At 41.4% G+C, this 18094-nt stretch overlaps 1 protein-coding gene across 2 annotated transcripts in view; it reads left to right on the top strand.

Annotated features, from left to right (window-relative positions):
- fancg (FA complementation group G) overlaps positions 1 to 3989 on the top strand; it is a 66606-nt gene extending 62617 nt beyond the window's left edge. For both annotated transcript variants that reach the window (XM_048601741.1, XM_048601749.1), the window contains exon 14: positions 3267 to 3989. In XM_048601741.1, coding sequence (XP_048457698.1) covers positions 3267 to 3378 — 112 coding nt within the window. In that variant the 3' untranslated portion in view covers positions 3379 to 3989. The remainder of the gene's footprint in view (positions 1 to 3266) is intronic.
- The last annotated feature ends 14105 nt before the right edge of the window (positions 3990 to 18094 follow it).

Here is an 18094-nt window from a genome sequence, read left to right as displayed (position 1 = left end):
AGCAAACTCCACCAACAATAATGTGATGACCAGGTAATCAGGTTGCGTGATTGTGATTAAGGAATATTGATCAAGATGCCAGAGATAACTCTCCTGCTTTTTCTGTAAAATAGTGCTATGAGATCTTATTTTATAAACAAGAAGAGGCTCAATTAAATGTCTCATGTAGAAGACACCTCATAATGTAACAATCCTTTGGTACTGCATTGGAGGTTCTGATTTGTGTGTTGATGCCTGGGGCCAGACTTGAGCTTCCACCTTTGACTCAAAGGCAAGGGCAATACAACTGAATGACAGCTGATACAAACAGAGCGAAAGAAACTTGTCTGTGCAATTGCTAATCAAGGAGTCCGTAATGCCGACATTGAATGAAAAAATGTGTGGGTGAGACAAAATTTCACTTCCCTGTTTTATTTTGTGTCTAGTGAGTAACTCAGCTTTAAATAATGGAAAATGATTTTACAGAAACAGGCACATTTGCTAGTTATAGTTGTAAATTTCAAAAGCTTTTAAAATGTACCAATTGTCCACCACGGATGGTGGAATTTAATCCATAATGAAGTCTCAGCGATAGTGACCATGAAACCTTTACTGACTGTTGTAAAAATGCATCTGGTTCACATAAATGCTGTAAGATGTGAATTAGTGTTGTCATGTAGGAAATGCAATTTTGTGCACACCAAACTCCTACAAGTGAGGCAGTTGAGTGGCAAGGCCACTCAGTTCAAGAGGGGAAACTAGGCATGAGAACAAGTGGTGCTCCAGTACCCAAGGAAACGCTCAATTTTAAAAGTCTTCTCACAAGGTGCAATTAGCAGAAACTTCTAATGGTGTTGAATCCAGCCTGGGCCCCAGCTTCTGGTCTGTTTCTAATTAAAGTTTTATTACAGTATTGTTAAAAAAAGAATATGCTTTTGGGTGAGATGTTGAGAAAACGGTACAACTTGCAACAAGTCCAGGCTGTAAAATATGAATTATTGGTGCATCACTTTTTATGAGCTGATATGTACAGATAATGTTTTCATTAAACAACATTCTTTCTTTGTAAAGAAGCAAAACATGGAAACTTAAATGGTCTCGTTTAGACCTGAGATATCAAAGAATACTTCCAATTTAAATCCAGTGGCCTAATAACATGTACATTTTTTAATCAAAATAAGTTTGGGCATTCAAACCAGTTCTTAGGGACCATCATCCTATTGTAAGAGACCGAATTGATTCATGAGGCAAAAATAAATATTTATGTTTATCTTTAAAGGATAATACGAAGGATATAATACGAAGGTCATGATCTCTACACATTGTTGAAGCAACAGGCAGGGGTGTTCAAAGTTCATCTGGCCCTTGATTACCAGATCTTAGCTACCTTCAGCACTGAACGTTAGCAAACTACAACAAATTCAACCTGGCAAATTACTGTTCTATTAGTCTACTCATGTTCATTATGGGAAGGGATCATTGACAATGCTGTCAAGCAGCACTTGCAAATATATAGCCTGCTCACTGGTGCTCAGTTTAAGTTCTGACCTCATTGAAGCCTTGGCCCAAGCATAGACAAAGGAGCTGAATTCCAGGGGTGAGGTCAGAGTGACAGGCTTTGTCATCAAAGCCGCATTTGGCATTGAGGAGCCCTTGCAAAACTGGTAACAACAGGAAGTGGGGAATACTGTCTCCACTGGTTAGAGTCATACCTAGCACAAAAGAAGGTAGTGGTGGTTGTTGGAGATTAGCTATTGCAGCTCTAAGATATTTCTGCAGGAGTTCCTCAGGGTGGTGTTCTCAGCCCAACCATCTTCAGCTGCTTCATCAGGTGATCTTCCTTCCATCATTAGGTCAGAAGTGGGGACGTTTGCCAATGATTGCACAATCATAACTCCTCAGATACTGAAACAGTCTTTTGATGTGCAGCAAGACCAGGACAATATCCAGGCGTGGGCTGATGCGTGGCAAGTAACAATCATGCCAAACAAGTGCTAGGTAATGACCATCTCCAACAAGACAGAATTTAATCATTGAGCCTTGATGATCATTACCACTTCTGAATCCCCTACTATCAACATCCTTGGGGATACCATTAACTAGTTACATAAAACTGCAAGAGCAGGTCAGACACTTGTAACAACTCACCTCTGTTACTCCACAACATGTCCACCGTCCGCAAGGCGCAAGCCAGGTGTGATAATACAATAGCTTTAAGAGGGGAATTTTGTCCTTTTTTTGTTATGAAGACAGGTTGAGACAGAAGTGGCAAGTGGTCTGTTCCAGCCCAATAAAGTAAACTGTTTGTGAGGCCTTGGGTTTTGTTAAAGTTAGAACAAAAGAAGTAGTATGAATTGGTGGGGTCAAACTCCCACACAACCAGGAGCTTAGTTTAACTTTCAGTAGTTGCTGGGGTCTTGAAGCAGAATGGGTCAGCTATTATTCCTCTCTCTGTTACAGCAGAAAGCTTAGTTTCTTTTCCTGCTGCAAGAATTGCATGTGAGACAATCTATTTTACTGAATTTATCTTTGCCAAGGCTGTGTTTATAGGATGTTATTATATCAGAACAATTACTGTTTAGTATTCAATAGAGTTAAATTATTCAAATTCTTCCTTCTTTTGTTTGTATTTAATTATAGGATAAGAATAAAGTGTGTTTTGCTTCAAGCCTGGCAGTCTGACCGATCGAATTGCATATGGAACACAACGCCTTACACTTGCCTTTAAAAATAAGAAAAAGTTGGAGTCTATACCATCTTAAAATATTTTGAGGGGTCTTTGTCTAGTGCATAACACAGGACTGTGTAGGATTGCTTCCCCACTTGCCTAGATGAGTGCAACTTCAATAGCTTTCAAGAAGCTTGACACCATCCAGAACAAAATAATTTATTTGGTTGTCACTCCATCCAACATGTTTAACATTGACTGTCTTCACTACCGAAACACAGCAGAAACAGTGTGTACCATCTCTCCGGTGCACTTTAGTTGCACCTTCCAAACCGTCAACCTTTAGCACCAACTTCAGGTTTCTGCCCAAGCTACCCACAATCCTGATTCGGAATTATGTTTATGTTCCTTCACTGTCACTGGTCCAAATCCTGGAATTCCCATTCAAACGACATTGAGTTCCTCTATGGCTGTAGCAGTTCAAGAAGGCCGCTTACCGCCACCTTTTTAGTAATAATTAGGGATGGTCAATAGATGAAAAGAAATCTAGGAAAATATCCCAATATCTAGCACAGCTTTCTTGGGTCTATTTAAAACAAACTTTTGTTTTCTTTTTCAGAGAATTCCCCATATTCTTGATTTCTTGCCTCAAAGAAATAAGTACCTCTGAGGAAGAAGCTGTTTCTAAAATGATGGAGGGATATCGCAGCAGTTTTGCAAAGAGAACGTAACCGTGCAATTTCTGAGAGCCACATCTTCTTCTTTACCTTCACAAATTATCCAGTTCCATCCAAAATAAAGGATCAAGAAGATACTGAATAAACAGCCAAGTTAAATGACATCCAGGGTCAGACATTGACTGTTGCTCAATTTGACCAGGATACAAATCTTTTTGAAGAAGAAATATTATACTCCATGTGTCCATCTTGAAAGAATAATTAAAAATTTGTTAACACCAAGTTATTACAGGATGTTAAAATGTCTGTTTTGTTGGGTTGTAACAGATGTATTAAACGGTTTATTTAATGATCCAAACTATGAGAATGGACTAACTTAAAACTATTTGTTATACTCAGATTTTAATTCCAATGTTTATGAATCTCACATCACAATGAGTGGAAAGTGCAGATTTAGATGTTTGTACACAACATTTTGTACAATAATAAATGTTCAAGTAGAATTATCCCAGGATATCCAAGTATCTTTTGTTTATAAACAAAGTTATCCTCAGATTTTACTAATGAGCAACAAGACTTATTGAATTACTGTAATAAATAAAAGTTGTGCTTTAGAATACTTCAATCTGCCACCAAAGAACATGGGAACAGAAATAGACCGTTCATCTCAGTTGTCATTGATTTGTACATCATATCCATTTACTTGTCTTTGTTCCATATCCTTTGATACATTACCCAAGGAAAATGTGTCAATTTCAGTTGATGCAGCATCCTTGGGGAAAGTGGACTTTTCTGTAATTTTTAAGATATCACTCAGCTAATTGTAGCTCTTATGGGGTAAAAGGAGTGGGAAACTAGGATTGGGTTTCTGAACAAGGGTACAAAAGACAATGAAAAATATTTTAACATTATATTGATACACTCTTTGCTGCTCTGCCATATCAGTTTGTTTCAATTTAGGGATCATAGCTCAATTAGACTTTGCTTTGGGCAGGGTGCAGCATGGGATTACTCACTTTAAGTAAAAATTGATGCTAATTAGGTTGAGATGAAAGGGTGTCCTGAGCTGAAGGCTAGAATGCAGGAGAATTATTCTGCTAAAATTAATTAAGACTACCTATCAATATGAGGAGGCTCAATGGATTCATTTGTTTTGATTTATTATTTAATGATGCATTACATTGATATAAATACATAGATCGTGATTAAAAACAGGAACAAAAACAAAGTTGCTGGAAAAGCTCAGCAGGTCCGGCAGCATGTGTGAAGGAAAAAACCGGGTTAACGTTTCGGGTCCGGTGACCCTTCCTCAGAACTGGTGATGGCTGGGAAAATGTCAGTTTCTTTGCAGAAAATAGGGAGGTGGGTGGGGTAGGGAGTAAACGATAGGATAGAGCCCAAAGAGAGAGAAAGACAGTTGGACAGACAAAGGAGTTGCTAACAATCAGGCTGGGAGGGTGAATAGTTATTAATGTAGACTGTTAGTGATTAACAACAGGGGGTGTGTAATGGCAGGCTATGTGGTAACAAGGCCTGGTGTGTGGGGTAGGGGGCTGGGACGTGGGAGAGTTTAGGCCCTAAAATTATTGAACTCAATATTGAGTCCAGAGGGTTGTAGGGTCCCCAAGCGGAAAATGAGGTGTTGTTCCTCCAGCTTGTGCTGGGCTTCACTAGAACACTGCAGCAAGCCAGAGACAGAGATGTTGGCCGTGGAGCAGGTGTGTTGAAGTGGCAGGCAACAGGTAGTTCAGGGTCTTTTTTGCAAGCAGAATGTAGATGTTCTGCGAAGCGGTCGCCAAGTCTATGCTTCGTTTCCCCAGTGTAGAGGAGACCACACTGTGAACAGCGAATGCAGTAGACTAGATTCTGGGAAGTGCAGGTGATGTGTTGCTTCACCGAGAAGGTATGTTTGGAGCATTGGATACTGGGGAGGGAGGAGGTAAATGGGCAAGTGTTGCACCTTTGCTGGTTACGGGCGAAGGTGCCGTAGGACTGTGGGGAGGTGTTGGTGGTGAAGGAAGTGTGGACCAGGGTGATCCGGGGGGAGCGGTCCTTGCAGAAGGCGGACAAGGGAGGGGAGGGGAATATGTGATAACAAGGTGTAGAGCTGGATGAACACAGCAGGCCAAGCAGCATCAGAGGAGCAGGAAAGCTGACGTTTCGGGCCTAGACCCTTCATCAGAAATGGGGGAGGGGAAGGGGGTTCTGAAATAAATAGGGAGAGAGGGGGAGGTGGAAAGAAGATGGATAAAAGAGAAGATAGGTGGAGAGGAGGCAGACAGGTCAAAGAGGCGGGGTTGGAGCCAGTAAAGGTGAGTGTAGGTGGGGAGTTAGGGAGGGGATAGGTCAGTCCAGGGACGACGGACAGGTCAAGGGGGCGGGATGAGGTTAGTAGGTAGGAGATGGGGGTGGGGCTTGAGGTGGGAGGAGGGGATGGGTGGGAGGAAGGACAGGTTAGGGAGGCGGGGACAAGCTGGGCTGGTTTTGGGATGTGGTAGGGGGAGGGGAGATTTTGAAGCTTGTGAAGTCCACATTGATACCATTGGGCTGCAGGGTTCCCAAACGAAATATGAGGTACTGTTCCTGTAACCTTCGGGTGGCATCGTTGTGGCACTGCAGGAGGCCCAGGATGGACATGTCGTCTAAGGAATGGGAGGGGGAGTTGAAATGGCTTGTGACTGGGAGGTGCAGTTGTTTAGTGCGAACCGAGTGTAGGTGTTCCGCAAAGCGGTCCCCAAACCTCCGCTTGGTTTCCCTGATGTAGAGGAGGCCACATCTGGAACAGCGGATACAGTATACCACATTAGCAGATGTGCAGGTGAACATCATCTCGCTGGAGGTGGCGGAAATGGCGTCTGATGATCTTCTGGATGCAGATGCTGGTGGGATGATAGGTGAGGATAAGAGGAACCCGATTGCTGTTGTGGGAGGGAACAGAAGGTGTGAGGGCAGAAGTGCGGGAGATGGGTTGGACATGGTTGAGGGCCCTGTCGACAACAGTGCTGGGGAATCCCTGGTTGAGGAAGAAGGTGGACATTTCAGATGCTCCCTTGTTGAAGTTGGCCTCATCTGAACATATGCAACGATTGTGATTGTTGCTTTGTATGGTTGTAGTGTGCAAAATAATGCACTTTAATACCCAATTATGATTGGCCGTACCAACTGATGCTGAGTTTATCTTCAGAGATGCATGTGAAAGACAAATATTCAGTGCGGATCACAGGATGCAATTGTACAAATGGACGTAGGATCTTTGGAGACTATTTTCAAAGAACAAGAAGTCTATTTATGGAAGAGGCTAAATCCACAAAAACTGAGAGAGTCTTGCAGATCAAAATATATAGTTTATGTTAGTGATTTACAAATATTATTCATGTTATTCAATGATGTGATTTGATTCTGTTAACTAAGCTAGAGCTAAATATAATCAGTATTGTCTGATGATAGTTTACTATGGTGGTTCAATAATATTACAGAATTCAAACTATACCTAATGTTCTATGAGAAACTGTAGGTATGAGGTGTATTTTAAGGCCAATTCCCATTTTTGATGTGATTTGTTAACTTTTGAAAATGAAACATTTGACCTGGTATTCAAGTTTTCTAAAAAGGTGTTGGCTTTTTATGAAATTGCTTGGAAAATTGTATTACAACTTGGATGAGGAAAGTGAATGTATTATAGCCAAATATAGGTGGAAAGACGAGTGATGAGGGTGAATCATTCTGCAGAGGGATATAGATAGGTTGAGAGAGTAGGCAAAAACTAGGCAGATGGATTATAATGTGTTAAATATGAAGTTAGGCACTTTGGCAAGAAGAATAGAGGAGCTGAATATTATTTAAATGGAGAATGGCTTCAGAAAGCTGCAGCACAAAAGGATTTGGGAGGAGTCATGCATAAATCACAAAGTTGATAATAACATACATGTTCAGCAGTAATAAGGAAAGCAAATGGAACGTTACCATTTATTTCAAAGGGAATGGAGAATAAAAATCAGGAGGTCTTTGCTAAAACTATATAAGGAACTGCAGCTGGAATTCTGTGAGCAAATTCTGGGCCCCCTTATAAGGAAAGATATACTGGCATTGGTGGCACTCCAGAGAAGATTCACTCGATCCAGAGAAGGAGGGGCTATCTTCTGAGGAGACGTTGAGTAAATTGGGCCTGTACTTATTGGAGTTTAACAAAATGAGAGGTGACCTTATAGAAACACACAATATTTTTGGGGAACTTGACAGGGTAAATAAGGAAAAGTTGTTTCCCCTTGTGGGAGTATCTAGCACCAGACAGCACAAGTCACAGAATAAGGGGTCGCCAACTTAAGACATGAGAAGGAATTACTTTTCTTAGAGGGTAATGAATCTGAGGAATTCTTTATTGCAGAAGGCTGTTGAGGCTAGGTTGTAAAATTTTCAAGGCTGATATCAAACAGATTTTTAATCAGTCAGAGAATCAAGGGAAATAGCAGGAAAGTGGAGTTGAGGATCAGTAGATCAGCCATAATCTCACTGAATGGCAGTACAGACTCAGTGGGCTGAATGGCCTACTTTGCACCTACAGCTAACGATCTTAAGTGGTTAGGATCTGAAATGTGCTGCCTGAGGATGTATGTAGTTCTATGTCTTATGTCCATTTCAGAATTATCTGACACTATAGCTATAGGGGGAAGCATAGTGGCTCAGTGGTTAGTGCTTCTGCCTTAGCCTCATAGCACCAGGGACCTGGGTTCACTTCCACCCTCAGGTGACTGTGTGGAGTTTGCACACTCTCCCCATGTTTGTGTGGGTTTCCACCAGGTGCTCTAGTTTCCTCCCACATTCCAAAGATGTGCAGGCTAGGTGAATTGGCCATGCTAGATTGCCTGTAGTGCTCAGGGATGCATAAGTTAGGTGTGTTAGCCATGGGAAATGAGGATTACAGGGGATAGTCCTGGGTAGGATGCTCTTCAGAGGGTCAGTGTGAACTTATTGGGCCAAATGGCCTGTTTCCACACTGTAGGGATTCTATAGTTGCTATTTATTCACTACCCAGTAAAAACTAATTATTCTGGTTTACCTTTAAGTGATAAACATTCTGTGTAACTGCTTAATATTTTATAGTATTTTGAACTGCAGCTTTAATTCAATGATGTGATATGCCAGAGTACCAGCATGATTAGGAACCATAGAAATGGACTGTTACCATTCAACATTCTTTGAGTATAATGTTTCCTGATCATCAAAGCAAAATTTATTAATTAAAACTGTTTGTTAGCACAAATTCAGAATGTTGGTCAGAAATGAGCAAAACTGCTCTTAATCCAGTTAATTTCAATAAATTACTCTCCTCACAGTTTTTTTATTCATATGTGGGACATGAGCATTGCTGGCTGGTCAGCATTTATTGCCTGTCCCTAATTGCCTTTTTGAATTGCTGCAGTCCATGTGCTGTAGGTTGACCCACAATACCCTTCGGGTGGGAATTCCAGGATTTTGACCCAATGATAATGAAATGACAGGACTCATGCCTTAGAACAGGATAGATTACTGGTCTCTTCGATTAATTCATTTTGAACCTGCTTAGATGTTCACAGCATCTCTGCTTTGCCTTTTCGCACAATGCCACTTCATTAAGAAATTACAGGCTAACGGTCCTCTGTCTTGCCTTGTCTGTTAGCATATCTAGAAAGCCAGGTAGCCTGCCTGAGGGGAGTGACCTTTAGTCCAGTCAACAATGATCTATTTCAAAGTAAGGATTTTGACTGGCTTGGAGAGGAACTTTCACTTGTTAATGAAAATCTTGCTAGTGAGTGTTGGGAACTATTTGCATGTTTTAGCATCTCATTATTACCTTGCCTTGTTTACATGCAGGTTATTATTTAATCAGGTACGGAGAAAAATTGGAAGGTGCTAACTCCTGACTTACACGTCATAGCAGTTTCTTGGAAGTTGCAGCTCACCAATATCTTCCACAGGCCTTAATCCTGGCCAACATTCCCCACACTCCGTGGCAGCAACCACTTATACTCTTTGTACATGGAAGTTGGCATCAGCAAAGCACCACCTTCACCACATCATGACACTTATATTACAGTTTAGCACCTCATTACTGCTGACACCTTACATTGCAATGTTGCTGTCGGGCCACTTTGCGTACATGGACAGGACTCATCTTATGTCTCAGAACAGGATGGATTACTGGGCTCCTAGCTTGTTCTTTTAACATGAATTCACTTTAAACCTGCTTAGATGTTCACTGCATCTCTGCTTTGCCTTTTTGCACAATACCACTTCATTCAGAACTTACAGGCTAACAGTATTCTGTCTTACCTTGCCTTCTAGTATATCCAGAAAGCCAGGTCACCAGTCACAATGCTTGCTAGCTCTTAAAAGTCGAAGAGATAGACATGTTGCTGTACAGAATTCTGCTACATCAGTGTCATAACCTACAGCATGTGTCAGCATGTTTCATGGCAAAGTCTCTGAGTATGTTTCAACTAAATGGCTACGTCCAAAGGTCTGAGGAGAGTGATCTTTAGTCCAGTCGGTGGGGGGCTATGGTCAGTTAGGGGTTCTCATCGCTGTCAATCAGGGACATTGTCCAATCTCAGTTCAAGAATTGGCTGCTGTAACTCAGCAACTTGGTGCAATCAGGGTCCAGGAATCTGTCATTACAGTCTGGGATTGGACCATGGTCAACCTTTCAAATCACTTTCATAAGTCGAAGAATTGCTGTTAGGTCAGTCAGGGAGTTGCACAGAGAACAGTACTGGGTCTACTCCATTTTCCCAAATTGTCTGAAGTTTGGGTATGAAAATTCAAGGGTGATTATCAGGAGCCAGTGCTGTGTTGTTGTAGAAATCAAGTGTGCGGGTTGCAACGAGCGCATTAGGATGCAGAGGGTGCAATCACTGTGGAGGAAGGCAACCCTGCATATAAGGCTGGGAGGCAATGTAGCATGGGAGAGGACAGGGTACCTCCAGAGGGGGAGTCATCTGCTTTGATAAGGAAACAGTGCATCACTGTGGCAAGGGGTAAGGCGGAGAGGTGAATAATTAAAGTTTTGTGTGGGAATTTGGTGAAGATCAAACCTGATTTGATTGACAGGGACTGCGATGCAGAAGAGAATATGCAGGTTGGCATGGGGCTTGGGTACCAAAAAGAATATGCGGAGCCTGTTGCTCACACTGGAGTGGCATCTGAAAGCTTTCTATCTCCATCTGATTCCCTACTGTGCAATGAAAATACATAATGGCTGCCAGCACAGATAGAGCAGGTGGGGTAAGTTCTGTTCTTTCCTACTTCAAGAGATACTTAATCAGGCACTTGCAGATTCAAGATTAATGACCTTAGCAATTTGTGAAGCCATTTTTGTTCAAATGCAGCATGAATTGAACAATAACCAGGCTTGAAGCGAAAAGTGGCACTCAAGTGCCAGGCAATGACTATCTCCAATAAGAGAGATTCTAGCCATTGACCCTTGATTTTCAATGATATTACCACCATTGATTCTTCCATTTTCAACCAGGGGGACGTGGTGGTGTAGTGACAATGTTACTGAACTAATAATTCAGAATCCAGGTTAATGTTCTGGAACACTTTTTTTTTCTTTATTCATTAACGGAGTGAGGATGTCACTGGCTAGGCAGCATTTATTGCTCATCCCTAATTGCCCAGGGGACAGTTCAGAGTCAACTACATTGCTGTGGGTCTAGAGTCTAGAGTCACATGTAGGCCAGACCAGGTAAGAATAGCAGTTTCCTTCCCTAAAGGACATTAGTGAACCAGGTGGGTTTTTCCAAAAATCAACAATGGATTCATGGTCATCATTAGATTCTTAATTCCAGATATTTTTATTGAATTCAAATTCCACCATCTGCCGTGGCAGGATTCAAGCCCAGGTCTTCAGAATGTTCTCTGGTTCTCTGGATTAACAGTCCAGCAATAATACCACTAGGCCATTGCCTTCCTTGTAACGACAGATGGTAAAATTTGAATTCAATAAAAATTTGGAATAAAAGAACTATTAAAAGAAAGATAGTGTTGATTGTCAAAAAAAAACATCCGGTTTTAGGCGAGAAAATCTGCCATTCTGACCTGGTCTGGCTTACATTGACTCCAGACCAACAGTAATCTGGTTGGCTCTCAACTGCCCTCTGGGTAATTAGGGATGGGCAATAAATGCTGGCCTAGCCAATTGCACCCAAATTCCGTGAATGAATAAAAAACAATCAACATCCTAAGAGTTATCATTGACTAGAAACCAAACTGGAGTAGCCATTTAGATACAATGGCCATAAGAGCAGGACAGAAGTGAGGAATCCTGCAGCAAGTAACTCAGCTCTTGACTCCCCAGAGCTGTCCACCATTAACAAGGAACAAGTCCGGAGTGTGACGGAACACTCTCTCCTTGCCTAGATAGATGCAGCTCCAACAACACTCAAGAACCTTGACCCCACCCAAGACAAAGCAGCCCACTTGTTTGGTATAACACTCCATCCTTCCGCCACCAACGATCAGTAGCAACAGTGTGTAGTATTTACAAGATGCACTGCAGAAATTCTCCAAGGTTCCTGAGACAGCACATTCTGAACCTATGACCACTACCATTGAGGAGGACAAGGATGCCTAGTACATTTCAAGAAGGGCCAGGAGGCCAAAGTTTTAAACAACAGCAGGAGCTTTATCATGGAAGTGTTCAGACTGCAGGTAGCAAGGTCAGACTAAGTCACTTCCTTGCTAAAATGGCTGATGATGTCATCATGATTTCACATGCTTAGACTTGTGAAGTGACAGTCCACCACACTTACCAAAAACACAACAGTAGCAGATACAAAGGGATACCAACACCTGCAAGTTCCCCTTCAAGCCAGTCACCATCCAGACTTGGAAATATATTGTTGAACCTTCAGTGTCACTGGGTCAAATTCATGGAACACTTTCCAAATAGCATTTATGGTCTACCTACACCAAATGGATTGCAGTGGTTCAAGAAAACAGCTCAACAACACCTTCTCAATGGCAACTCGGAATGGGTAATGAATGCTTGCCCAACTAGCAGCACCCACATCCAATGAATGAATAAAAAATTTCCCATGTGAATTCTTGGAAAAGTAATTACAATATTTCCTATTTTGTAATTTTCTTAATTTTCAATGTTACAGTTTTCATAGAACACAAGGTGTTTGATTGTCCACATGGATTTTTTGTTTTACTGTTATGCTTTGCCAACATTGGCCAAGTTCTAATTTTTATACTATTAATAAAACAGGATCCTGAGCACAATGTAGGCAATGTCAGTGTAAAACCTCACTGGCAAACTCACATGTGACATTTTTGATGACTTATTGTTATATTATGGCAAAGTCAACATTGTGTTATTCGCATTTCTGTGCTATTGCATCATTAACAGTACCATATGTTCATAGATCATAAGATATTGGGGCAGAATTAGGCCATTCGGCCCATCAAGTCTGTTCTGCAATTCAGTCATGGCTGATATGTTTCTCAACCTATTCTCCTGCCTTCTCCCTGTTAGGAAGGCAATCCTCATTTGTCAAAACTGAGTTTGTATTTGAAGTCCCTCATGCCTGGTAATGTTCTGGTAAACCTTTTCTATAACTCTTCATAGATCATTGTACCTTTCCTGACTTTAGCTTATGGAGAACCTTTAACACGGAAAATTGTTGAATAGGACCTCATAGATGCTGCATGGGAGTGGACATTTGATGAAAGAAGCATTGTAAGGCTGGAACAATTTGCAATAATATAGTGGGGCAAAATGTCTGCTGTATTTCTAAATGATGATTAGGATTTTAAATATTTGTGTTGAGGGATAACATCAATGGAAGTCAGTGGGAATGGATGGTTGGCAAACAAGACAAAGAGAGGATATTAGTGCAGTTAGGTGTTAAGCAATAAAAGTGTGAAGTTGTAAAAGGAGAACTAAGGCAGCAATGAGTAGTAATGAAGGCGAAATGATCTTGGTATTGGATTTAATGCTAAGCTATGGATCAAGTACAATGCCAAGGTGATAAACAATCTGATTTGAAAGCAATGCAAGGCATGTGTTTTGTCAACAGCACTGTGTTTGATGCAGTTTACCATTGAGCGTTCCATTTGAAAACAGTCTTCACAAGTTCAGAATTGTTAGTTCCTCCAGCATGGAATTGAGCTAAATGAATGCTAAGACAGAGAGGCAATGATGCATGTCTGAGACATATCTTTTTCCTGTTATAAGCCATGGACAGATGTCAAAAACATACTGTTGCCTTTCTTCAAAGAGGGAGAATACGTTAAACGTGGATTAGCCTGGCTCAGTGGCAGCACTCTGGTGTCAACAGATCACAGGTTCAAACCTATTCCACAGACATTAATACAATTTCCAGGATTAACATGTCATTTAAAGTACTGAACATATGATGCAATTGGAGATGTCAACTTGGATTTTCAATCTTGAGGCAGATAGCGGGAGATGGGAAAATGCCCACCTTGACCAAACTACTTTGGATGTAAGTGCCACACAGGATTTTCATTACTGCAGGGGTGTGTAGTCAGGGCAGCTGACTGGGCAAAAGTCCCATAAACAGCTGCTGGCTGCCACATGCTAAGGTGGACTGTTTAAAAGGATGCCTTAGAGCTGTGGGATTTTGTTCCATTTATAAAAGTAAGACCTCTAGTTGTCAACCCTCACACCCTCTAGCCCCAAACACTCCCCATGTCCCATCCACCTTTTGTTCCCAACTCCTCCCCAACATCCTCAAGAATGCATCAAGAGGTTTGGCTGAGAGCCCAGAGGCTCATGAGTGTGTTGAAACACCTGAGCCCCAGGGAAAACGTTCTTTGTTTGACATCTGTGACTCTCTGACCTCTTTTGTCAATTACACAATGTTTATTGCAGCAACATCCCAGAACTTCAAAAGGTGTGCATACTGGCCATCACTAAGGAGAAGGTGCTAGGGAAACTGAAAAGTCTGAAGGTGGATTAATCTACTGGACCAAATAAATTTCACCCCAGAGTTCTGAAGGAGATAGCTGAGGAGATTGTAGAGGAATTAGTGGTGATCTTTTGGGAATCACTAGAGTTAGAATCTCTCTCGTTGGAGATGGGTATTGCCTGTCACTTCAAGCCTGGATATTGTTCAAGTCATGCTGCATTTGAACACAAATGGCTTCAGTATCTCAAGCGTCACAGAGGACTGGAAGATGGTTAATGTAATATGCCAGTTTAAGAAAGGAGGTAGGCAGAAGACTTGAAACTATAGGCTGGTTAGCCTGACCTTGATTGTTGGTAAGATTTTTAAGAGTCCATTATTAAGGATGAGATTACACAAAACCATGTTATAGTCCAACAGGTTTATTTGAAAACACAAGCTTTCGGAGCCTCGCTCCTTCTTCAGGTGTTGGTGAGAGAGGAGGCATCAGTCACTGAATTTATAAGTAAAAGATCAAAGGGTCATACCACTGATGAGGATGTATTAAACAAACCTAAGATGCTGTTAAATCTTTAATCAGTTAGAAGGTTTTAATTGATTAATATGTATATGTAATTCGCCGAATTCCTTTAAAGTCACTGCTCTGAGAGAGCTAAAGGCTTTTTTAAGTATAAAGAAGAGGTGATATTTTAGGTCGGACAATGCATGTTAGGTGTGAGGCCTTGTTTAGAATCTGCTTATGTTTTGGTTTGGAGTCAGACTGGTTTTATTTCTGAAGTAGGAACTTATAAAATGCCACATTGACTGACTGTCTATAAAATATGTGTTTTTTGAGCAAAATAGAATGTATCTGCAAATACTGGCAGGAGAGACTAGGACCTGAGGGCCCAGCCTCAGATTGAAGGGATGACTCTTCAGAACTGAAATGAGGAGAAATTTCTTCAGCCAGAAGGTGGCGAATCTATGGTACTCTGGCTGAAGAAAATTCACTTCATTTCACTTCTAAAGAGTTGTACCTTCACTCTGAGGCTATGCCCTATGGTCCTAGTCTCTCCTACCAGTGGAAACATCTACTCCACGTCTACTCTCTCCAGACCTCTCTTATTATTCATCTTACTTATTAGCCTCCTGTGCAGTATCTTGTCAAAGACTGTTTTCTGCCTCATTCCATTCTTAAACAGAGGTGTTACATTAGCCATTTTCTAGTTCTCTGGGATCCTCCCTGATTCCAATGATTCCTGAAAGATCACTACCAATGCCTCCACATTCTCCTCAGCTAACTCCAACAGATCTCTGAAGTGTTGTCCATCTGGTCCGGATTAGTTATCCAACTTCAGACCTCTCGGCTTCCTCAACACTTCCTCCTTAGTGATGACCATTACTCACCTCTGCCCTGACACTCTTGATATTCTGGTGTGCTACTGGTGTCTTCCACTGTGAAAACTGATGCAAGTTACCCAATCAATTCCTACGACATTTCTTTATTCCCCATTACTACTTCTCCAGTCTCATTTTCCAGTGGTCCAATGCCCACTCTTGCTTCTCTCTTACCTTTTATATATGAATCAAAAACTTGCCATCTTCTTTTATGTTACTGGCTAGCTTAACCTCACATTCCATCTTCTCCCCCTTTATTGCTTTTTCACTTGTCTTTTGATGATTTTTAAAAGCTTCCAAACACAGAGTCATAGAGTCATACAGCATGGAAACAGACCCTGCAGTCCAAATAGTCCATGCCAAATATACTACTAAACTAAACTAGGCACACCTGCCTGTGCTTCACCCATATCCCTCCAAACATTTCTTATTCATGTGCTAATCTAATTGTCTTTTAAATGTTGTAACTGTACCTGCAACCACCACTTAGAGTCATAGACACGTACAGCACAGAAAAAGACTCTTCGGGCCAACTCATCCATGCCAGCCAGGTATCCTAAATTAATCTATTCCCATTTGCCAGCACTTGATCCATATCCCTCTAAACTACTACGATTCATAGACCTATCCAGATGCCTTTAAAATGTTGTAATCGTACCTGCTTCCACCACCTCCTCTGGCAGTTTGTTCCATACACATACCACTCTCTGCATGAAAAATTTGCCCCACAGGTCCCTTTTAAATCTTCCTTTCTCATCTTAACCTGTGCCCTCTAGTTTTGGATTCCCCTACCCTGGGGAAAAGACCTTGGCTATTCACCTACCCATGTCCCTAATGATTTTATAAACCTCTTTGAGGTCACTCCTCAGCCTCCAATGCTCCAGGGAAAATAGCTCCAGACTAATCAGCCTCTCCCTATAGCTCAAACCTTCCAATCCTGACAACATCCTTCACTACCCCGTCAACCTGTGAGTCCACTTTCAGGGAACTATAAACATGCACACCAGGGTCTCTTTCTTCACGAACACTCCCCAGGACCTTACTATTAAGTGTATAAGTCCTGCCCTGATTTGTCCTACCAAAATGCAGCAGCTCACATTTATCTAAATTAAACTCCATTTGCCACTAATCAGCCCATCTGATCATGGTCCCATTATACTTTGAGGTTACCTTCTTCGCTGTCCACTACACCACCAATTTTGATGTCACCTGCAAAATTACTAACCAAATCATTTACAAATTCCTCTGGGAGTTAATTCCACACAAGAAACACTCTGTGTAAAAAAAATTGCCACTCCTGTCTTTTAAAATCTTTCTCCTCTAACCTTAAAAATATGCTCCCTAGTTTTGAAATTCCCCACTATAGGGAAAAGACACCTGCCATTCACCTTATCTATATCCCTCATTATTTTATAAAGCTCGATAAAGTCACCTTTCAACTTCGTGAAGAAAGTCCCAGACTATCCAGCCTCTCCTTATAACTCAAACCCACCATTCCTGGCAACATCCTGATAAATCTCTTCTGAACTCTATCCAGCTAAATTAAATCCTTCCTATAACAGGAAGACCAGAACTGTACACAGTACTTCAGAAGAGACCACCCTATCTATATGTGATGCAAACTTCAAAGAATTATGTACTTGAACCTCTTTGTTTCATTGTTCAACAACACTACACAAGGCCTTACTTATAATTGTATAAATCTTGCCTTTGTTTGTTTTACCAAAATGCAGAACCTCACAATTATCCAAATTAAATTCCACCTGCCACTCTTCAGTCTGTTGACCCAACTGGTCAAGATCTCTTTGTTATCTTAGATGACCTTCTTCACTGTCCACTGTACCACCAATCTTGGTGTCATCCACAAACTTACTAACCATGCTTTCTATATTCTCATCTAAATCATTTTTATAAATGACAAACAAAAAGTGGACCCAGTATCGATCCCTGTGGAACACCTCTGGTCACAGGCTTTCAGTCTGAAAAACAACCCTCCACCATCACTCTCTGCCTCCTGCTGTTAAGCCAATTTTGTACCCAATTGGCAAGCTCACCCTGAATCCCATGCAATCTAACTACCATGCAGAACTTGTCAAAGGTTTTACTAAATCCTCTGGCTACCCACTCATCTTCACCACATTGTATGCTTTTTTCTTTTGTTTTAATGCTATCCGTGAGTTCTCTTGTCAACCATGGTTGCCTCATCCTCCCCTTAGCATATTTCTTCTTCCTTGGGATGAATTTCTGCTGTTCCTGCAAATTACCCCTAGAAACTCTTACCATTGCTGTTCTATCATCTTCCCTGCTAGGCTCCTTTTCCAATCAACTTTGGCTTGGTCCTCCCTCATGTCTATGTAATTTCCTTTATTTAATTAACGTACCATCACATTTGATTCCAGCTTCTCCCTCTCAAACCGCAGAGTGAATTCTATCATATTGTGGTCACGACCCCCTCGGGATTTCTTCACCTTAAGGTCCCC

Source organism: Rhincodon typus, chromosome 1 (genome assembly GCF_021869965.1).
Source record: "Rhincodon typus isolate 14 chromosome 1, sRhiTyp1.1, whole genome shotgun sequence".
Lineage (NCBI taxonomy): Eukaryota > Metazoa > Chordata > Chondrichthyes > Orectolobiformes > Rhincodontidae > Rhincodon > Rhincodon typus.
Note: the sequence above shows the minus strand (reverse complement) of the source record. Positions and strands in the feature narration are given on the sequence as shown.